Source organism: Oncorhynchus mykiss, chromosome 27, assembly GCF_057628025.1.
Source record: "Oncorhynchus mykiss isolate SJ-2025 chromosome 27, ASM5762802v1, whole genome shotgun sequence".
Taxonomy (NCBI): Eukaryota; Metazoa; Chordata; class Actinopteri; order Salmoniformes; family Salmonidae; genus Oncorhynchus; species Oncorhynchus mykiss.
Genome location: NC_143048.1, coordinates 34045560 through 34063857, shown reverse-complemented (window position 1 = coordinate 34063857; position 18298 = coordinate 34045560). Strand labels below are relative to the sequence as shown.

The window sequence follows — 18298 nt, the reverse complement described above, 5'->3', positions numbered from 1 at the left end:
CTTCATGTGAATGTTGTTCTAACTGCAGGTCAGTCTGGCTGCAGGTCATCAGTTTGACCGGGATGTTGAGCTGTTGTTGTATTACCAAGACACCCACCAGCCTACTGCTATAGTAGAGGCAGCACAGGCTTCTGCCAAGCCAGGTGAGGGGGGGGGGGGTTGTACTCTGTTGTAGATTGGTGTATATGAGATCAATGAGTAGTCTAGTCTACTACCATCATCCGTGTTTATAGAGAGGGACATGGTGAGACTGAAGGAGAGGCATCTTATAGAAATGGAGAAAAACTGTTGGACACTTATTTCTTTCTCTCATTCTCTTTCTCTCTCCCCCCCCCCCCCCCCCCAGGCTCTCTGATGGGTGACCCAGTGGTCATGCTGAGCTTGTACCCAGAGTTCCCCAAGGATGTGATGTCATCTATGACCTCACACGGGGAGTTCCTGTTCGTAGTGGATCGCTCTGGCAGCATGGAATGCCCCATGCACCTTGGGTCTGGGTCACAGGACCGTATTAGCAGTGCCAGGGTACACACACACACACACACACACACACACACACACACACACACACACAGCAACCCTATTCTAGTGAATGAACAGCTCAATCTGCACAGGATTCACCACTAGGTAGTTTGGAGTTAAATCCAGTACACTGTGGTTACTCTGTACTAGTTCTTTAAGACTGTCCTATAAAGTTTGAAGAGTAAAGACACTTGTTGGACTTCTCTCTTGCAGGAAACTCTGCTGCTCTTGCTGAAAAGCCTGCCCATGGGCTGCTACTTCAACATCATCGGCTTTGGGTCCAGTTATGAGTCCTTCTTTCCGTGAGTGTTTTCTCCTTCCAACCCCTGTTTCAATCTTGTTTAATAATTTGCAGCAGGTAGGGGAAAGATTAAAATGTCCATGTCTTGGGTCTGTAATATGTTGTGGTGATGACCCTTTGACCTTGTGTGTGTATATCTATCTGGACGTTAGTAAGAGTGTGGAGTACAGCCAGAAGACTATGGATGAGGCTCTGCAGAAGGTGAAAGAAATGAGGGCTGACCTGGGAGGTACAGAGATCCTCCAGCCTTTAAAACATATCTACAGCCAGCCCTGCCTCCCTGACCAGCCCAGACAGGTATCTAACACACCTTACATTCCTTACAGTGCCTTAGACCGAGTGGCGCAGCAGTCTAAGGCACTGCATCTCAGTGCTAGAGGCGTCACTACATACCCTGGTTAGATTCCAGGCTGTATCACAACCGGCCGTGATTGGGAGTCCCATAGGGCGGCGCACAATTGGCCCAGCGTTGTCCAGATTAGCGTTTGGCCGGGGTAGGCCGTCATTGTAAATAAGAATGTGTTCTTATCTGACTTGCCTAGTTAAATAACAATAATAATATACACAAACACTCCCACAGAGAAATGTCTGTACTTTCTGTAACAATGCTTCCATTGTAACAGAACCTCATGCGTTGCTTTACTGTGGGTTATACAATGACAGTAGGGATGATGTTTTTCGTCAGCTGTCCAGCCAAAATGATAGTTAAAATGATCTAGATGAAAATAATAAATTGTGTGCAATGTTATCAGGTAACAATAATGTAAATGCCTTTGCTAAAGCCTGCCACCGTATCCTCCAACAGACATTTCTTTGGAAGTTTCTGAATGTCCTTTTATCTACTTTAGTTTATGCATACGTGTATAGATGACGCAATGTATAACGACTGTTACCCAAAATATAGATGTATTTTTGATGATGCCAAAGGAACCACTGTACCATGTTTGACTAGGTTTGTTTTTTAGTGTCTCAACTATCTGAGTGGTCAACAAAAATCTGTCACTTATTGTATCATTGTGGAGTGGCATTTGAATATTTTTTTCTAATCATCTCACTCATTGGCCTTCTATATACCTTACACACACACACACACACACACACACACAGTGATTCATACAGGTTCCTCTTGAAACACCTGAAACTCCTCCCACCTTTTCATGTGTAACACGCAGGATATGAACCCTGGTCTCCCACGGGAGCAACCAATGTCTTAGACCATGAGGGAATTCCCTTTTAGGTTTTGGGCATGTTTAGTTAGAGTAACACCCTAGCAAACATTGTATTTTGAGTGTGGTATTTACAGTAACACGCCTGGCTTACTGGGAGACCAAATAGACCTGCGTTTTTGGTTACTAAGGAAACATTCTCAGTATCAGTGCTGCACGTACATTATTTAACGTTGACACATCAACATACCCGCTGTTACAAATCCCTTTGGCTCTAGTCTAGGGGGGATGGCAACGAGACCCGTAACATAACTCATGCAAATTATAACAAAAAGTCAAAAAGTAACAGTGAGAACGGACAACCACAGACAACTTAAATCTACCGTCAAACACTCATGGTTTATTTGGTAAACACACGGTAAAGTGGGACTGAGCTGCACCCAAGGAAAGAAACAAATATCCAAAAACACAGCTAAGCTAGACTAGCCTACTTCAATACAGCTAATTAACTAACAAAAAATACAGTGGGTGGTCCACCCAGTTCTAACTAGTGTTCTTAGACAAAGTATTCCTATGGGTAGTGTATGCCCATGGGCGACTTGTCTAAGTACCCCCTTTTCCCACCATCAAACAAACAGTCAAACACCATAACAAAAACAATAACTAATACTCACAGGGTAATGGACAAAGTGACATGTAGTTGCTAAACCAAACAAGAGATCTACAGAGAGATTGAGCTCTAGAGAAAACAACTGACAGGGTTTTTAAACCAAGGGAATGTGATAGGGTAAGGGAAAAGGAGCAGGTGTCTTCTGATTGGAGAATGATGATTGTCATCTGTGAGGGGAGAAGGAGAGACAAGAAATACACACAGGATACCTGTATCCGTAACACTCCCACCCTTAAAAGAGAAACCCCGGGGATTGCGACCACAGTATTTACAAAACATTCAAAAATCATAATTTTTAAACACAAGACAAAGCATCGCCCAACCCTTTTTCAGAACCCTTTTTGTGGCGGATCTCCAAATGATAATCTGCACAATAAGCGCCCAACGCATAAGGCGCTGGTTCTGGTTGTACATCCGGTGGAGAAACACTAAGGGGTTATGGTCAGTATATACGGCCACTGGTAGGGCACTGGAACCAATATATACTTCAAAGTATTGCAGAGCCAACAACAAAGCTAGAGCTTCTTGTTCGATGGTTGCATAGTTTGTCTGACATTTGTTAAATTTACAAGAAAAATAACAAACAGGATGATCCACTCCACTTGTCCTGCTGCAGTAGAACAGCACCAGCACCTCTGGCACTAGCATCTACCTCAAGTTTAAACGGTTGTTCAAAATCCGGAGCAGCAAGTACAGGGGTACTACATAAGAGTGCTTTCGCAGTATCAAAAGCTACGTTAAAATCAGGGGACCACTCAAATGATCTAGCCGGACTGAGCAAATCGGTCAATAGAGCAACTACAGCAGAGACATTTTTACAGAAACTACGGTAGTAGCCAACCATCCCTAAAAAGCGGCGTAGCTCTCGTCTGGTGGTAGGTGTGGGAAATGCAGTTATAGTTATGATGTACCATCAGATTTATGAACCAGAATGCAAGGAGAACTCCAAGGGCTTGAACTTGGCATAGCCACGTCATTCTCCAACAAATATCTCACTTCATCCCTCATGATCTTCCTCTTAATAGCGTTGATACGATATGGGTGTTGCTTGATAGGGGCAGCATTTCCAACATTAATGTCATGTTCCAACACGTTGGTGCGAGTAGGAACGTCATTAAAGAGAAATGGAAAACTGTGTAGTAGCCTCACAATATCGTCGGCCTGTCCGTCCGTTAAATGAACCAGACCTGACTGGAGAGACAGCAGCATTTCTGAGTTGGGCAATCTAATGCACTGCTGCTGAGTATTGCACAACTCTAATCCATCTCCATCAACATCATTAATATGACAGCCCACTATCATAGCAGTAGAAGCAGAGGAGACAGCAGTACCTTCCGCTGTTTTTGAACTATCTACCTGGGTGATGGGTCGGGTGTGGTATGCTTTTTTTTTTACCTTTATTTTACTAGGCAAGTCAGTTAAGAACAAATTCTATTTTCAATGACGGCCTAGGAACAGTGGTTTAACTGCCTGTTCAGGGGCAGAACGACAGATTTGTACCTTGTCAGCTCAGGGATTCGAACTTGCAACCTTTCGGTTACTAGTCCAACGCTCTACCCACTAGGCTACCCTGCCTGCTTTCAACATGTCAATGTGGCACACTCGATACTTGCGTTTCGATCAGGAGTTTGAAGCACATAATCAGTTTCACTTAATTTCTTTTCAATGAAATACGGACCAGAGAAACGAGCTGACAGTGAAGATCCTGGAACAGGCAAAAACACCAGTACTTGGTCACCTGGCTGTAGTGGATGAGAAACAGCCTGGTTATCATAATGTATTTTCATACTCCTCTGTGAGGCAGAAAGAGAACAACAGCATTTGGAGCTCAAAATGCGCCAGATGGAACTGAAGGCAGAGAGCGCGAGGCTAGCCTCCATTCCTGCTGTGCCTGTTAGTGAGGCGTCCTCACCAGCTGTCTTCCAACACTTTTGATATTAGTAGGCAGATTGCCTTAGTACCTTTGTTCAGAGAGTCGGAGGTTGACTCCTATTTTTGTGTATTTGAGCGTATAGCCGTAGCATTGAAATGGCCTGAAGAGGTATGGTGCCTATTACTTCAATGTAAATGAACTGGTAAAGCCCAAGAGGTTTTGTCAGTGCTATCTCCGTAACACCCGCTCTGTCCTCCACAGCTCTTCTTGTTCACTGACGGTGAGGTGGGGAACACCAAGGAAGTCCTGGATCTGGTGAAGACGAATGCCGGTTCTCACAGGTGGGCCCACAAGCACTGTTTCCCCTATCATTACCTAGTTGGGGCAGAGATCCCATAGCTAGCTCTGTCACCTCCCACCTGAAAGAATTGGAGTAACTGGTTTTAATAGAGTTTGTTACAGAACCCATTGCACCTGTCTGGAAAGTAAAGGTCTAAACACTGGTCTTTTTGACTCAAAAGATGAATTGTAAAACCCAATCTAAAGTAAACCTACCCAACCTGTCTGTGTTTTCAGTCACCCCACGAGGACAAGAAAATTATACAAGTGATATGGATTTATTTTGGTATTTGATAACAACAATAATAGTGATTCCTGGGTGTGTCCCTGTCAGGTGTTTCTCCTTTGGGATCGGGGAGGGGGCCAGCACTGCTCTCATTTCTGGAGTGGCCAAGCAGGCCAGAGGGCACGCACAGTTTATCACAGGACAGGACAGGATGCAGCCCAAAGTAAGAGAGCTTATCAGTGTGTGTGCATGTGTAAATTGAGGGCTGTATTGGTTATAAACATTTATCACCTTCCTTATTCTCTTGTTTTCTCTTTCCTTTTTTTTCATGACATTTTTTACCACTCTCCCACCTCCTTAACACTCCTCCCTCAGGCGATGCAGTCTCTCCGGTTTGCCCTGCAGCCAGCTGTGGTGGACATCTCAGTCAAGTGGAATGTCCCAAAGGAGGTGTCTGTCACCCCTCTGTCTCCACCAATCAGAGTGCTCTTCCAGGGCCAAAGGGCACTTCTGTATGCCCAGCTCACTGGGGAGGTGAGGACTCTGCCTTCTACTGTTATGAATGTTAATATTGTTTAACATACAATTTGTCAATGTTCAAATGACACTGGTAAGGTCATAACTTATTTGTAAGACAATTATATTTTGGGTCACGGTCCACGTGTTTCACTCAACCATATATTTCCTTGTTTTCTTTCTCTCGTTCTGTCTGTCTCTTTCTCGCTCTCTCTCATTCTCTCCCCCGCTCAGAGCTCGGGGGACACAGAGGGCTCGGTGACAGTGAAGTACAGTCTGGCCAAGCAGCCTGTTGAGAACCAGCTGAGCTTCAGTCTTAAGCCTACAGAGGACACTGGGTAAAAACAACACTGCAGGCCTTGGTCAGATGCATTTTAAGGGAATGTGCCACTATTTACAGGCAACACTGCCATGACTCTCCATTACTAGAAACTGTTTCAGCACTTCAAATGCATTTCAGCTATGTAGTATGGTTTGAGATATATATATATATATATATATATATATATATACATACAGTGCCTTGCGAAAGTATTCGGCCCCCTTGAACTTTGCGACCTTTTGCCACATTTCAGGCTTCAAACATAAAGATATAAAACTGTATTTTTTTGTGAAGAATCAACAACAAGTGGGACACAATCATGAAGTGGGACGACATTTATTGGATATTTCAAACTTTAACAAATCAAAAACTGAAAAATTGGGCGTGCAAAATTATTCAGCCCCCTTAAGTTAATACTTTGTAGCGCCACCTTTTGCTGCGATTACAGCTGTAAGTCGCTTGGGGTATGTCTCTATCAGTTTTGCACATCGAGAGACTGACATTTTTTCCCATTCCTCCTTGCAAAACAGCTCGAGCTCAGTGAGGTTGGATGGAGAGCATTTGTGAACAGCAGTTTTCAGTTCTTTCCACAGATTCTCGATTGGATTCAGGTCTGGACTTTGACTTGGCCATTCTAACACCTGGATATGTTTATTATTGAACCATTCCATTGTAGATTTTGCTTTATGTTTTGGATCATTGTCTTGTTGGAAGACAAATCTCCGTCCCAGTCTCAGGTTTTTTGCAGACACCATCAGGTTTTCTTCCAGAATGGTCCTGTATTTGGCTCCATCCATCTTCCCATCAATTTTAACCATCTTCCCTGTCCCTGCTGAAGAAAAGCAGGCCCAAACCATGATGCTGCCACCACCATGTTTGACAGTGGGGATGGTGTGTTCAGCTGTGTTGCTTTTACGCCAAACATAACGTTTTGCATTGTTGCCAAAAAGTTCAATTTTGGTTTCATCTGACCAGAGCACCTTCTTCCACATGTTTGGTGTGTCTCCCAGGTGGTTTGTGGCAAACTTTAAACAACCCTTTTTATGGATATCTTTAAGAAATGGCTTTCTTCTTGCCACTCTTCCATAAAGGCCAGATTTGTGCAATATACGACTGATTGTTGTTCCTTGTTCTTCATGATGCTCTCTGCGCTTTTGACGGACCTCTGAGACTATCACAGTGCAGGTGCATTGATACGGAGACTTGATTACACACAGGTGGATTGTATTTATCATCATTAGTCATTTAGGTCAACATTGGATCATTCAGAGATCCTCACTGAACTTCTGGAGAGAGTTTGCTGCACTGAAAGTAAAGGGGCTGAATAATTTTGCACGCCCAATTTTTCAGTTTTTGATTTGTTAAAACAGTTTGAAATATCCAATAAATGTCGTTCCACTTCATGATTGTGTCCCACTTGTTGTTGATTCTTCACAAAAAAATACAGTTTTATATCTTTGTTTGAAGCCTGAAATGTGGCAAAAGGTCGCAAAGTTCAAGGGGGCCGAATACTTTCGCAAGGCACTGTATATATATATAGTACTGTAGGTACCCCCATCTTATCATCGACCCTCCAACTCCCCCACTCCACCGTCTTGATCTCTATATCCCTCGTCTCCCCCCACTCCACCATCTTAATCTCTCTATCCCTCCTCTCCCCCACTCCACCATCTTAATCTCTATATCCCTCTAACTCTTCTCTCTCTCGCTCTTTCCTCTAATTCTTCTCTCTATCCCTCCTCTCCAGAATGACCGTCCACAGGCTGGGTGCTCGAACCCTAATCCAATCCCTGGAGGTGGAAGAGAGGGAGCAGGATGGTGGGAAGGAGGGAGTGAAAGAGAAGGTGATAGAGCTCAGCGTCCAATCAGGAGTGAGCAGTGCCTTTACTGCCTTCATCGCTATCCACAAAGGAGATGGAGAGGCCCTGCAAGGACAGCTGCTACGCAGACATGTCCCCACACCAAGTGAGTGAGTGTTTGTGTGACGGTGAGAGGCCCTGCAAGGACAGCTGCTACGCAGACATGTCCCCACACCAAGTGAGTGAGTGTTTGTGTGACGGTGAGAGGCTGTGCAAGGAAATTATTTTATGCAGATATGTAAACGACGCTAAATAAATGGTAACCGCGAGCTGAAGTGTCTCAATCTGTGCCCCCTGCACGTGTAAGACAGAAACCTCATAGTTTAGTCATTAATGAGTTTGGTGCGTGTACCTTCATGTTTGTAACCCAGTGACCTGTGTTTTTCCCTTCTTTCTCAGTGTTGTATCACAGCTCCATGCTCATGATGCAGTCGTGTGCTATGGCTCGGCGCAGCCCCATGGTGATGGCGTGTAGTCTGCAGATGAATATGAGTGCCCCAGGCAAGTTAAAGTTGAGCAAAAAGAGTAAACGTAAAGGTCAGCACCGAGTTTATGTGTTTAAAAAACAAGTTACATGTCTCCATTTCAATATGCTTACGTATCACTATTATGAGTTAATACTAAACCCTGTTAATATGATCCCTGTTCATTTGTATTTAGATTGTGATCTTATGGGTTCATGTTTAAAGTCTGCATGTTTTGATGAAACTACATGTTTTATTCATTTCAGGGTTAATTTAAATAATTCAGTTTTACAAAATGTGTTTTGACACATTTCATAACTTTTACAGAAATGTTGGAATCAACATGGTTCATGTTGAATTATACTGAACAAAAATATAAAATGCAACATGCAACAATTTTAATAGATTTTACGGAGTTACAGTTCATATGAGGAAACCAGTCAATTTAAATGCATCCATTAGGTCCTAATATATTGATTTTACATGACTGAGAATATAGATATGCATCTGTTGGTCACAGATACCTTTAAAAAAATGGGCCTTAGGATATCATCACGGTATTTTTGCGCATTCAAATTGCCATCGATAAAATGCATTTGTGTTCGTTGTCCGAACTGTAACGTATGCCTGCCCGTACCATAACCCCACCGCCACCATGGGGCACTCTGTTCACAACGTTGACATCAGCAAACCACTCACCCACACAATGCCATACACATGGTCTGCAGGTTGTGAGGCCGTTTTGACGTACTGCCAAATTTTCTTAAAAGGCGTTGGAGGTGGCTTATGGTAGAGAAGTTAACATTCAATTATCTGGCAACAGCTCTGGTGGACATTCCTGCAGTCAGCATGACAATTGCATGCTCCCTCAACTTGAGACATCTGTGGTGTTGTATGAAAAAACTGCACATTTATTGTCCCCAACACAATATCATGCTGTTTAATCAGCTTCTTGATATGCCACACCTGTCAAGTGGATGGATTATCTTGGCAAAGGAGAAATGCCAATTTGTGCACAACATTTTATTTGAGCTTACCGGAAATTTCCGTCATCTTTTATTTCAGCTCATGAAACCAACACTTTACATGTTATGTTTATATTTTTGTTCAGTGTATTTTGGGTAGAAGTACTGTAATGTTGAATTGTGATCTTTAATAGATAGACTTTTGTTTGTGGGAATGTACGACACAACCTAAACAATTTACATTGGGTTTCAGCTTTGGATGCTTTACAAGGATTCGGCTATGACGACAACTGTTCTGAAGGTAATTTTTTTAATTAAATTTTTATTTCACCTTTATTTAACCAGGTAGGCTAGTTGAGAACACCTTTATTTAACCAGGTAGGCTAGTTGAGAACACCTTTATTTAACCAGGTAGGCTAGTTGAGAACAAGTTCTCATTTGCAACTGCGACCTGGCCAAGATAAAGCGTAGCAATTCGACACATACAACAACACAGAGTTACACATGGAATAAACAAAACATACAGTCAATAATACAGTAGAACAAAAGAAAACAAAAAGTCTATATACAGTGAGTGCAAATGAGGTAAGTTAAGGAAATAAATAGGCCATGGTGGCGAAGTAATTACAATATAGCAATTAAACACTGGAATGGTAGATCGGCAGAAGATGAATGTGCAGGTAGAGATACTGGGGTGCAAAGGAGCAAAATAAATAAATAAATACCAGTATGGGGATGAGGTAGGTAGATAGATGGGCTGTTTACAGATGGGCTATGTACAGGTTCAGTGATCTGTAAGCTGCTCTGACAGCTGGTGCTTAAAGCTAGTGAGGGAGCTTCAGAGATTTTTGAAATTCGTTCCAGTCATGGGCAGCAGAGAACTGGAAGGAAAAACGACCAAAGGAGGAATTGGCTTTGGGGGTGACCAGTGAGATATATCTGCTGGAGCGCGTGCTACGAGTGGGTGCTGCTATGGTGACCAGTGAGCTGAGATAAGGCAGGGCTTTACCTAGCAGAGACTTGTAGACTGCATCCAGTTTGTTGAGTAGAGTGTTGGAGGCTATTTTATAGATGACATCACCGAAGTCGAGGATCGGTAGGATGGTCAGTTTTACGAGGGTTAAGGGTTAATGTCTGTGTTAACCTAATTCCAAATACCTGTTATTCAAGGAATTGTAACACTGTTTGATTCTCCTCAGTGTTCTATTTATTGTGATTGTATTACACACAGCACAAGGATTTTACCGCAACTGTTCCGGTTAGGGTGACCCAGTTAGCCACTGGCGCTATAATGGAACAGTTAAGGTATTAGGTATGTAATCATTTAGATCATCTGTAACCGTTCTAACCATTATGTTGTCCAATCCCATTAGACTTTGACTCTCCAGCCCCAACCTCTAAGCCTGTGAGGGACCCTCTCCTCCAGCTGATCTCCCTTCAGAAAGCCTCTGGTTCCTGGGTCCTAGAGGCAGCATTGGCTGAGGTGCTGGTGAAGACAGAGGAGGAGGTGTCCAAGCCAAAGCCTGCACAGGTGGGTCCACAGAAATAAACTGAGATGCCAGGGTTTTTCTTTGTTTTTACTATTTTCTACATTTTAGAATAATAGACAAGACATAAACACTATGAAATAACATATATGGAATCATGTAGTAATCATATGTGTTAAACAAATCAAAATATATTTACAATTTTTCAAAGTAGCCACCCTTTGCCTTGATGACAGCTTTGCACACTCTTGGCATTCTCTCAACCAGATTCACCTGGAATGCTTTTCCAACAGCCTGTAAGGAGTTCCCACATATGCTGAGCACTTGTTGGCTGCTTTTCCTTCACTCTGCGGTCCAACTCATCCCAAACCATCTCAATTGGATTGAGGTTGGGTGATTGTGAAGGCAGGTCATCTGATGCAGTACTCCATCTCTCCTCTTCTTGGTCAAATATCCCTTACACAGCCTGGAGGTGTGTTGGGCCATTGTCCTGTTTAAAAAAATAATATTCTCCCACTAAGCGCAAACCAAATTGAGTGGCATATCGCTGCAGAATGCTGTGCTAGCCATGTTGGTTAAGTGTGCCTTAAATTCTTAATAAATCACAGACAGTGTCACCAGCAAAGCACCATCACACCCCCTCCATGATTCACAGTGGGAACCACACATACGGAGATCATCCGTTCATCTACTCTGCGTATCACAAAGACACGCCGGTTGGAACCAAAAATCTCAAATTTGGATTCATCAGACCAAAAGACAGATTTCCACAGGTCTAATGTCCATTGCTTGTGTTTCTTGGCCCAAGCAAGTCTCTTCTTCTTATTGGTGTCCTTCAGTAGTGGTTTCTTTGCTGCAATTCGACCATGAAGGCCTGATTCACGCAGTCTCCTCTGAACAGTTGATTTTGAGATGCGTCTGTTACTTGTACTCTGAAGCATTTATTTGGGCTGCAATTTCTGAGGCCGGTAACTCGAATGAACTCATCCTCTGCAGCATAGGTAACTCTGGGTCTTCCTTTCCTGTGGCGGTCCTCATGAGAACCAGTTTCATCATAGCGCTTGATGGTTTTTGTAACTGCACTTGAAGAAACTTTCAAAATTCTTGAAATTTTCCAGACTGACCTTCTTTCATGTCTTAAAGTAATGACGGACCGTCGTTTCTCTTTTGCTTATTTGAGCTTTTCTTGACATAATATGGACTTGGTATTTTACCAAATAGGGCTGTATTCTGTATACCACCCCTACCATGTCACAACACAACTGATTTGGCTCAAACTCAATAAGAAGGAAAGAAAATCAACAATTTAAATAGGCTGTTCATTGAAATGCATTCCAGGTGACAACCTCATGAAGCTGGTTGAGAGAATGCCAAGAGTGTGCAAAGCTGTCATCAAGGCAAAGGGTGGCTACTTTGAATAATCTCAAAAACAAATCAAAATATATGTTTAACTTTTTAGGTTACTACATGATTCCATGTGTTATTCCATAGTTTTGATGTCTTCACTATTATTCTATTCTATGTAGAACATAGTAATGAAGAGGTGTGTCCAAACTTTTGACTGATACTGTGTATTGTGAGTATGCTGCAAGATGATGCACTCACGGAGTATCTGCACGTGCGCTCTATAGAAGGACCATCAGCTTTGGACAAAGGCTTGATGAACATTGAATTGAATGTCCCCATGATACCCATGTCTCAGTGTCCTTATTTTCTGTTTCTCTCTCAATCTGTCTGTCTCTCTCTCTCACTCTCTTCCTCACTCAGGTGGACCAGGAGGTGTGGGCCACGGTTCTAGCCCTGGTATGGCTCTATGGTTTCAAGATGGAGGCTCAGGAGGAGTGGCAGTTTCTGGCCATGAAGGCAGTATCATGGATCCAGGCTCAGAAAGGTAGCTATAGCTTACACTCATAGTCCTGGCAACTCTTGTCCTTCTGCCCTGATTGGAAAGAAAATGTTTAGGTGAAAGCAATTTCCTAGTAGGAATCTACCATACTGTATTACTTAAATGACAAATATATTTACATTTTGAATATAATCATTCACAATACAATGTTGGTGGTATTTTGTCTTCAAACAAGTGTTGAAGATACATTTTGCCCATCCTTGCCAACATGATGCCACAGTATAATGATGCCTGTCCTGGTGATGTTGTGTGTTTCAGTGGCCAGTGTGTCTGAGTGTGTCCAGGCTGGAAACACCCTTCTGGGTTGCCAAGTGCAGAAAGACACCCTGGGGCTCTGACATGTTCACCCTCCCAGTCCTCAATCTGTCCCCCATACGCCTGCTACTCTACCTGGGGTGAGATTTTCACACAACCCTGCCTGCTCCTAGTCCCCTACTCCAAGCAAACTGGTGGAGCTAGCAACTGTATCTGCCTAAACAAGCCTAATTATCAACGTATTGCCTATATCAGCCTATTGTCATTTACTGTTGGGACACTTATGTATCTCAATGTATTAGTTGTTATTAACATATCAACATTCATCTACGTGTGACGTATACAGCTAAACTTGTTTAGACTTTGCTTTGGTTATCAATTCCATATAGACTACTGGAAACAATGTGTATGCAGTACTTGTCATCACTAACCAAAATGCTTGGTAAAAGGCCTTATTATTGTATGTATGCATTATCCACATATATGAGGCCAAATGCATGCAGGGAGAAGTTGTGGATAATATGAAAAGCCAGATGAGTGCCAATCTGGGTGCCTTTACTGTGTGATCATGTAACACTGTCTCTGTATTCATGTAATTCCTCATATACATTACAGTTCAAAAATTTGGGGTCACTTAAATATTTTCTTATTTTTTTAAAGAAAAGCACATTTTTGTCCATTTAAATAACATCAAATTGATCAGAAATACACTGGAATAACACATGGAATCATCTAGTTACCATAAAAGTGTTAAACAAATCACAATGTGAGATTCTTCAAAGTAGCCACCCTTTGCCTTGATGACAACTTTGCAAACTCTTGGCATTCTCTCAACCAGCTTCACCTGGAATGCTTTTCCAACAGTCTTGAAGGACTTCTCACATATGCTGAGCACTTATCCTCTGCAGCAGAAGTAACTCTGGGTCTTCCATTCCTGTGGTGGTCCTCATGAGAGCCAGTTTCATCATAGCGCTTGATGTTTTTTTGTGACTGCACCCCCCACCTTGTCACAACACAACTGATTGGCTCAAATGCATTAAGAAGGAAAGAAAGTCCACAAATGAACTTTTAACAAGGCACACCTGTTCATTGAAAATTATTCCAGGTGACTACCTCATGAATCTGGTTGAGAGAATGCCAAGAGTGTGCAAAGCTGTCATCAAGGCAAAGGGTGGCGACTTTGAAGAATCTCAAATATATCTGAGAGCCCCAGTAAGCCATTAATGACAGTAAGCCATTAATGACTCCACTCTGTTCCTTCTGCATTGAACCTACATCAGGAGTTACCAACCCCTCCTGGGGAGCCACTGGGTGACGGCTTTTGAACACACCTGATTAATAGGGTCCATGAGGAGTGTTACAGTAGGTCCCCCCTGATGAGGAAGAGTAGGCTAGAAGATGATAACTTTTAACAAACACTATATAGACACAAGTATTTGTGTATTTTCAAATTAGCAGATTCGGCTGTTTCAGCCACACCTGTTGCTGGCAGTTGTATAAAATCGAGCAGACAGACATGCAATCTCCATAGGAAAACATTAGCAATAGAATGGCCTTACTGAAGAGCTCAGTGACATTCAGTGTGGCACCGTCATAGGATAGAGCTGCCCCAGTCAACCGTAAGTGCTGTTATTGTGAAGTGGAAATGTCTTGGAGCAGCAACAGCTCTGCCGGTAGGCCACGCAAGCTCACAGAACGGAACGGGACCGCTGATGCGCTTAGCGTGTAAAAATTGTCTGTCTTCTACTGGAACAGTCGCTACTGAAATCCAAACTGCCTCAATGTCAGCACAATAACTGTTCGTCGGGAGCTTCATGAAATGGGTTTCCATGGCCAAGCAGCCGCACACAAGCCTAAGAGCACCATGCGCAATGCCAAGCGTTGGCTGAAGTAGTGTAAAGCTCACCACCATTGGACTCTGGTGCAGTGGAAATGCGTTCTCTGGAGTGATGAATCACACTTCATCTGGCAGTCCAACCGACAAATCTGGACAAATCTGGGTTTAGCGGATGCCGGGAGAACACTACCTGCCCGAATGTATAGTGCTAACTGCAAAGTTGGATGGAGGAGGAATAATGGTCTAGGGCTGTTTTTCATGGTTCGGGCTAGACCACTTAGTTACAGTGAAGGAAAATCTTAACGCTACAGCATAAAATGACATTCTAGACCAGCTATTCCCAAACTGGGGTATGCGCAATGCTGTCGGGGGTACGCCAAATAAAAATGTGATTCACATTTTTAAAAATTAATGTTTATCTTCACATTTTCACACAGTACATTTATATTTTCCAACGGGACTACACCTTTGGGTGAGGTTTTTTTCTTGCCTGAGTAGCCTCGTTATACTGCCAAAAATTGTATTAAACCATCTAGTGTTCAGCGAAATAACAACACAATATCAAATACAGGTAGCCTATTCAAATAATTAACATCCAATCACATTAACCATTACTCTCTCACGGGAAACCTTCACTCTTACGCAGACATTTAGAAATGAAACATGACCATTTTAAAAACAACCCCCCCATGAGTTTTTTGCGTGAGAAAAAGACTACTTTCGAGTAGTAAGACATCTGTAAAAGCAACAGATGCATTTATAAGAAGGGGCTAGAAGCATCTTATATGGTGAGCTACAGAGTGGCTAGGACAGGCAAGCCCCATATTGTGGAGGAATTCATTCTTCCTGCTGCCGCGGTTATGACAATGCTGGGGGAAAAGGCCCAAAAAACTATACAGACCATGCCTTCATCAAACGACAATGTTTCACGATGCATCAGTGACATGGCAGGAGATGTTTTGAAACAATAACTGCTTTGCATACAAGCCAGTGAATTATATGCGCTACAGCTGGATGAGTCAACAGAAATGGCCTGGCACAGGTCCTGGTACAGGCCTGGCACAGGTCCTCGTATATGTCTGTTACGTTTATGGGGGGTCAATTAAGGAAGACATTCTCTTCCGCAAACCACTGGAAACCATGACAACATGAGAGGATATTTTTAAAGTACTGGACAGGTTTGTGACATCAAATGGACTTTGGTGGTCAAGATGTGTTGGTATCTGTACTGATGGCGCAAAAGCCATGACAGGGAGACATAGTGGAGTGGTAACGCGCCTGCAAGCAGTTGCTCCCGACACCACTTGGGAATGCCTGACAGCTTGAAAAATGTTTTGTACACGACAGTGAAAATGGTTAACTTTGTTAAAGCAAGGCCCCAGAACTCTTGTGTATTTTCTGCATTATGCAATGATATGGGCAGCGACCATGTAACGCTTTTACAACATACAGAAGTGCGCTCGTTATCAAGGGGCAAAGTATTGAAGTGGTGGAAGTGCAAATTAACTCAAGCTTACGGACAATGTAAAATGTGATATAGTGAAGCACCTGAGTCAGCTGGGTGTGCAATTACACAGGTACTTTCCTGAAACGGACGACATAAACAACTGGATTTGTTATCCCTTTCATGCCCTGCCTCCAGTCCACTTACCCATATCTGAACAAGAGAGACTCATCGAAATTGCAACAAGCGGTTCTGTGAAAATTTAATTTAATCAGAAGCTACTGCCAGATTTCTGGATAGGGCTGTGCTCAGAGTATCCTGCCTTGGCAAATTGTGCTGTTAAGACACTGATTCCCTTTGCAACCATGTACCTATGGGAGAGTGGCTTTTCGGCTCTCACTAGCATGAAAACTAAATACAGGCACAGACTGTATGTGGAACATAATTGAAGACAGACTCTCCAATACAACCCAACATTGCAGAGTAATGTGCATCATTTCAAGCACACCCTTCTCATTAACCTGTGGTGACTTATTCACAATGTTTGATGATCAAATAAGGTTTTATATGTAATATGGCTAAATAAAGAGCAAAATTATTGATTATTATTATTTGTGCCCTGGTCCTATAAGAGCTCTTGGTCACTTCCCACGAGCTGGGTTGTGACAAAAACACACTAATTCTTTGGTTTAATAAATGTATCGTATAGTGTGTGTGACAGGCTTACAATGATGGCAAACAAATACTTGAGAGTGCTAGAGGGGGTTACAGAACTATAGAACAATAAAACGTTTGGGAACAACTGTTCTAGACGATTCTGTGCTTCCAACTTTGTGGCAACAGTTTGGGGAAGGCCCTTTCCTGTTTCGGCATGACAATGCCCCCGTGCACAAAGCAAGGTCCAAAAAGAAATGGTTTGTCAAGATCACTGTGGAAGATCTTGTCTGGCCTGCACAGATCCCTGACCTCAACCTCATTGGGATGAATTGGAAAGCCGACTGCGAGCCAGTGTAACCGGTGTGAAATGGCTAGCTAGTTAGCAGGGTGTGTGCTAATAGCGTTTCGATTGGTGACGTCACGCGCTCTGAGACCTTGAAGTAGTTGTTTCCCCATGGAGTTTGTGGAGCGATAGGTAACGATGCTTCGAGGGTGTCAGTTGTTGATGTGTGTAGAGGATCCCTGGTTCAAGCCCAGGTTGGGGCGAGGAGAGGGACGGAAGGAAGACTGTTACACCAGGCCAAATCAGACATCAGTGCTGGACCTCACTAATGCTCGTGGCTGAATGGAAGCAAGTCGCCACCTCAATGTTCGAGTGGAAAGCCTTCCCAGAAGAGTGGAGGCTTTTATAGCAGCAAAGGGGCTTTCATTGTAAAGGGTTTGCTTTTATAGCACCAAGCACCAACCCATGACATATTTTTTACATTACTAGTCACTTAGCGGACACTCTTATCCAGAGTGACTTACAGGAGTAATTAGAGTTAAGTGCCTTGCTCAAGGGTACATCAACATATTTTTTTCACCTAGTCAGGGTTTCATACCAGCGACCTTTCCGTTACTGGCCCAGCGCTCTTAACCACTACGCCAACTCTGACATTTTGGAATGAGATGTTCGACGAGCAGGTGTCCACATACTTTTGGTCATAAGTATTGGTCAGTGTGTTATGATAATTGAAGACAGAATTATTCAGAGACATCATACTATGTAAATTTACCAGTTACTTTACCCTATCCCGAGCAGCTCACCAACCATCCTACTTGTTGCTTAGTAAAACTGGACCTCTTTCCCCAACTATAGGTGCAAGACAGGAAAACATCTGTACTCCAGTGGCTATGTCGCTCTTGCCCTATAGGGCGAACTGGTTGATTGAGTTTATTTGGCCTCGGCCTCTATCTCTGAGCTCTATTGCCATTTGCCACGTATTCTCCCGAGTGCAGAGCATATGCAGAGTTCATATGCTATTCGGAACGAGAAAACGCGGAAATGTCAGACTTGCTAACTGGTTGTAGTTATCTACGTGCCGCGTACATGGTTAGCAAGTGGGTAAATGTCCGAGTTTCCTAGCTCCGACTAGCACTTGAAAGCGGCAATAGGTACAAGGGGCGGATTGCGTAGCAGAGCAACACGAGCCTGTCAGAACCGGAGGAGAAC

General features: G+C 43.1%; 1 protein-coding gene across 1 annotated transcript in view; it reads left to right on the top strand.

The window, feature by feature from the left end:
* Positions 1-13491, top strand: part of LOC110507991 (uncharacterized) — a 56032-nt gene extending 42541 nt beyond the window's left edge. Inside the window, exons 30-43 of the mRNA XM_090223889.1 lie at positions 29-143; positions 347-522; positions 733-821; positions 973-1117; positions 4791-4870; positions 5203-5317; positions 5470-5628; positions 5845-5948; positions 7680-7897; positions 8191-8328; positions 9474-9521; positions 10594-10751; positions 12475-12598; positions 12872-13491. Coding sequence (XP_090080015.1) covers positions 29-143; positions 347-522; positions 733-821; positions 973-1117; positions 4791-4870; positions 5203-5317; positions 5470-5628; positions 5845-5948; positions 7680-7897; positions 8191-8328; positions 9474-9521; positions 10594-10751; positions 12475-12598; positions 12872-12951 — 1749 coding nt within the window. The 3' untranslated portion in view covers positions 12952-13491. The remainder of the gene's footprint in view (positions 1-28; positions 144-346; positions 523-732; positions 822-972; positions 1118-4790; positions 4871-5202; positions 5318-5469; positions 5629-5844; positions 5949-7679; positions 7898-8190; positions 8329-9473; positions 9522-10593; positions 10752-12474; positions 12599-12871) is intronic.
* Positions 13492-18298: the final 4807 nt, after the last annotated feature.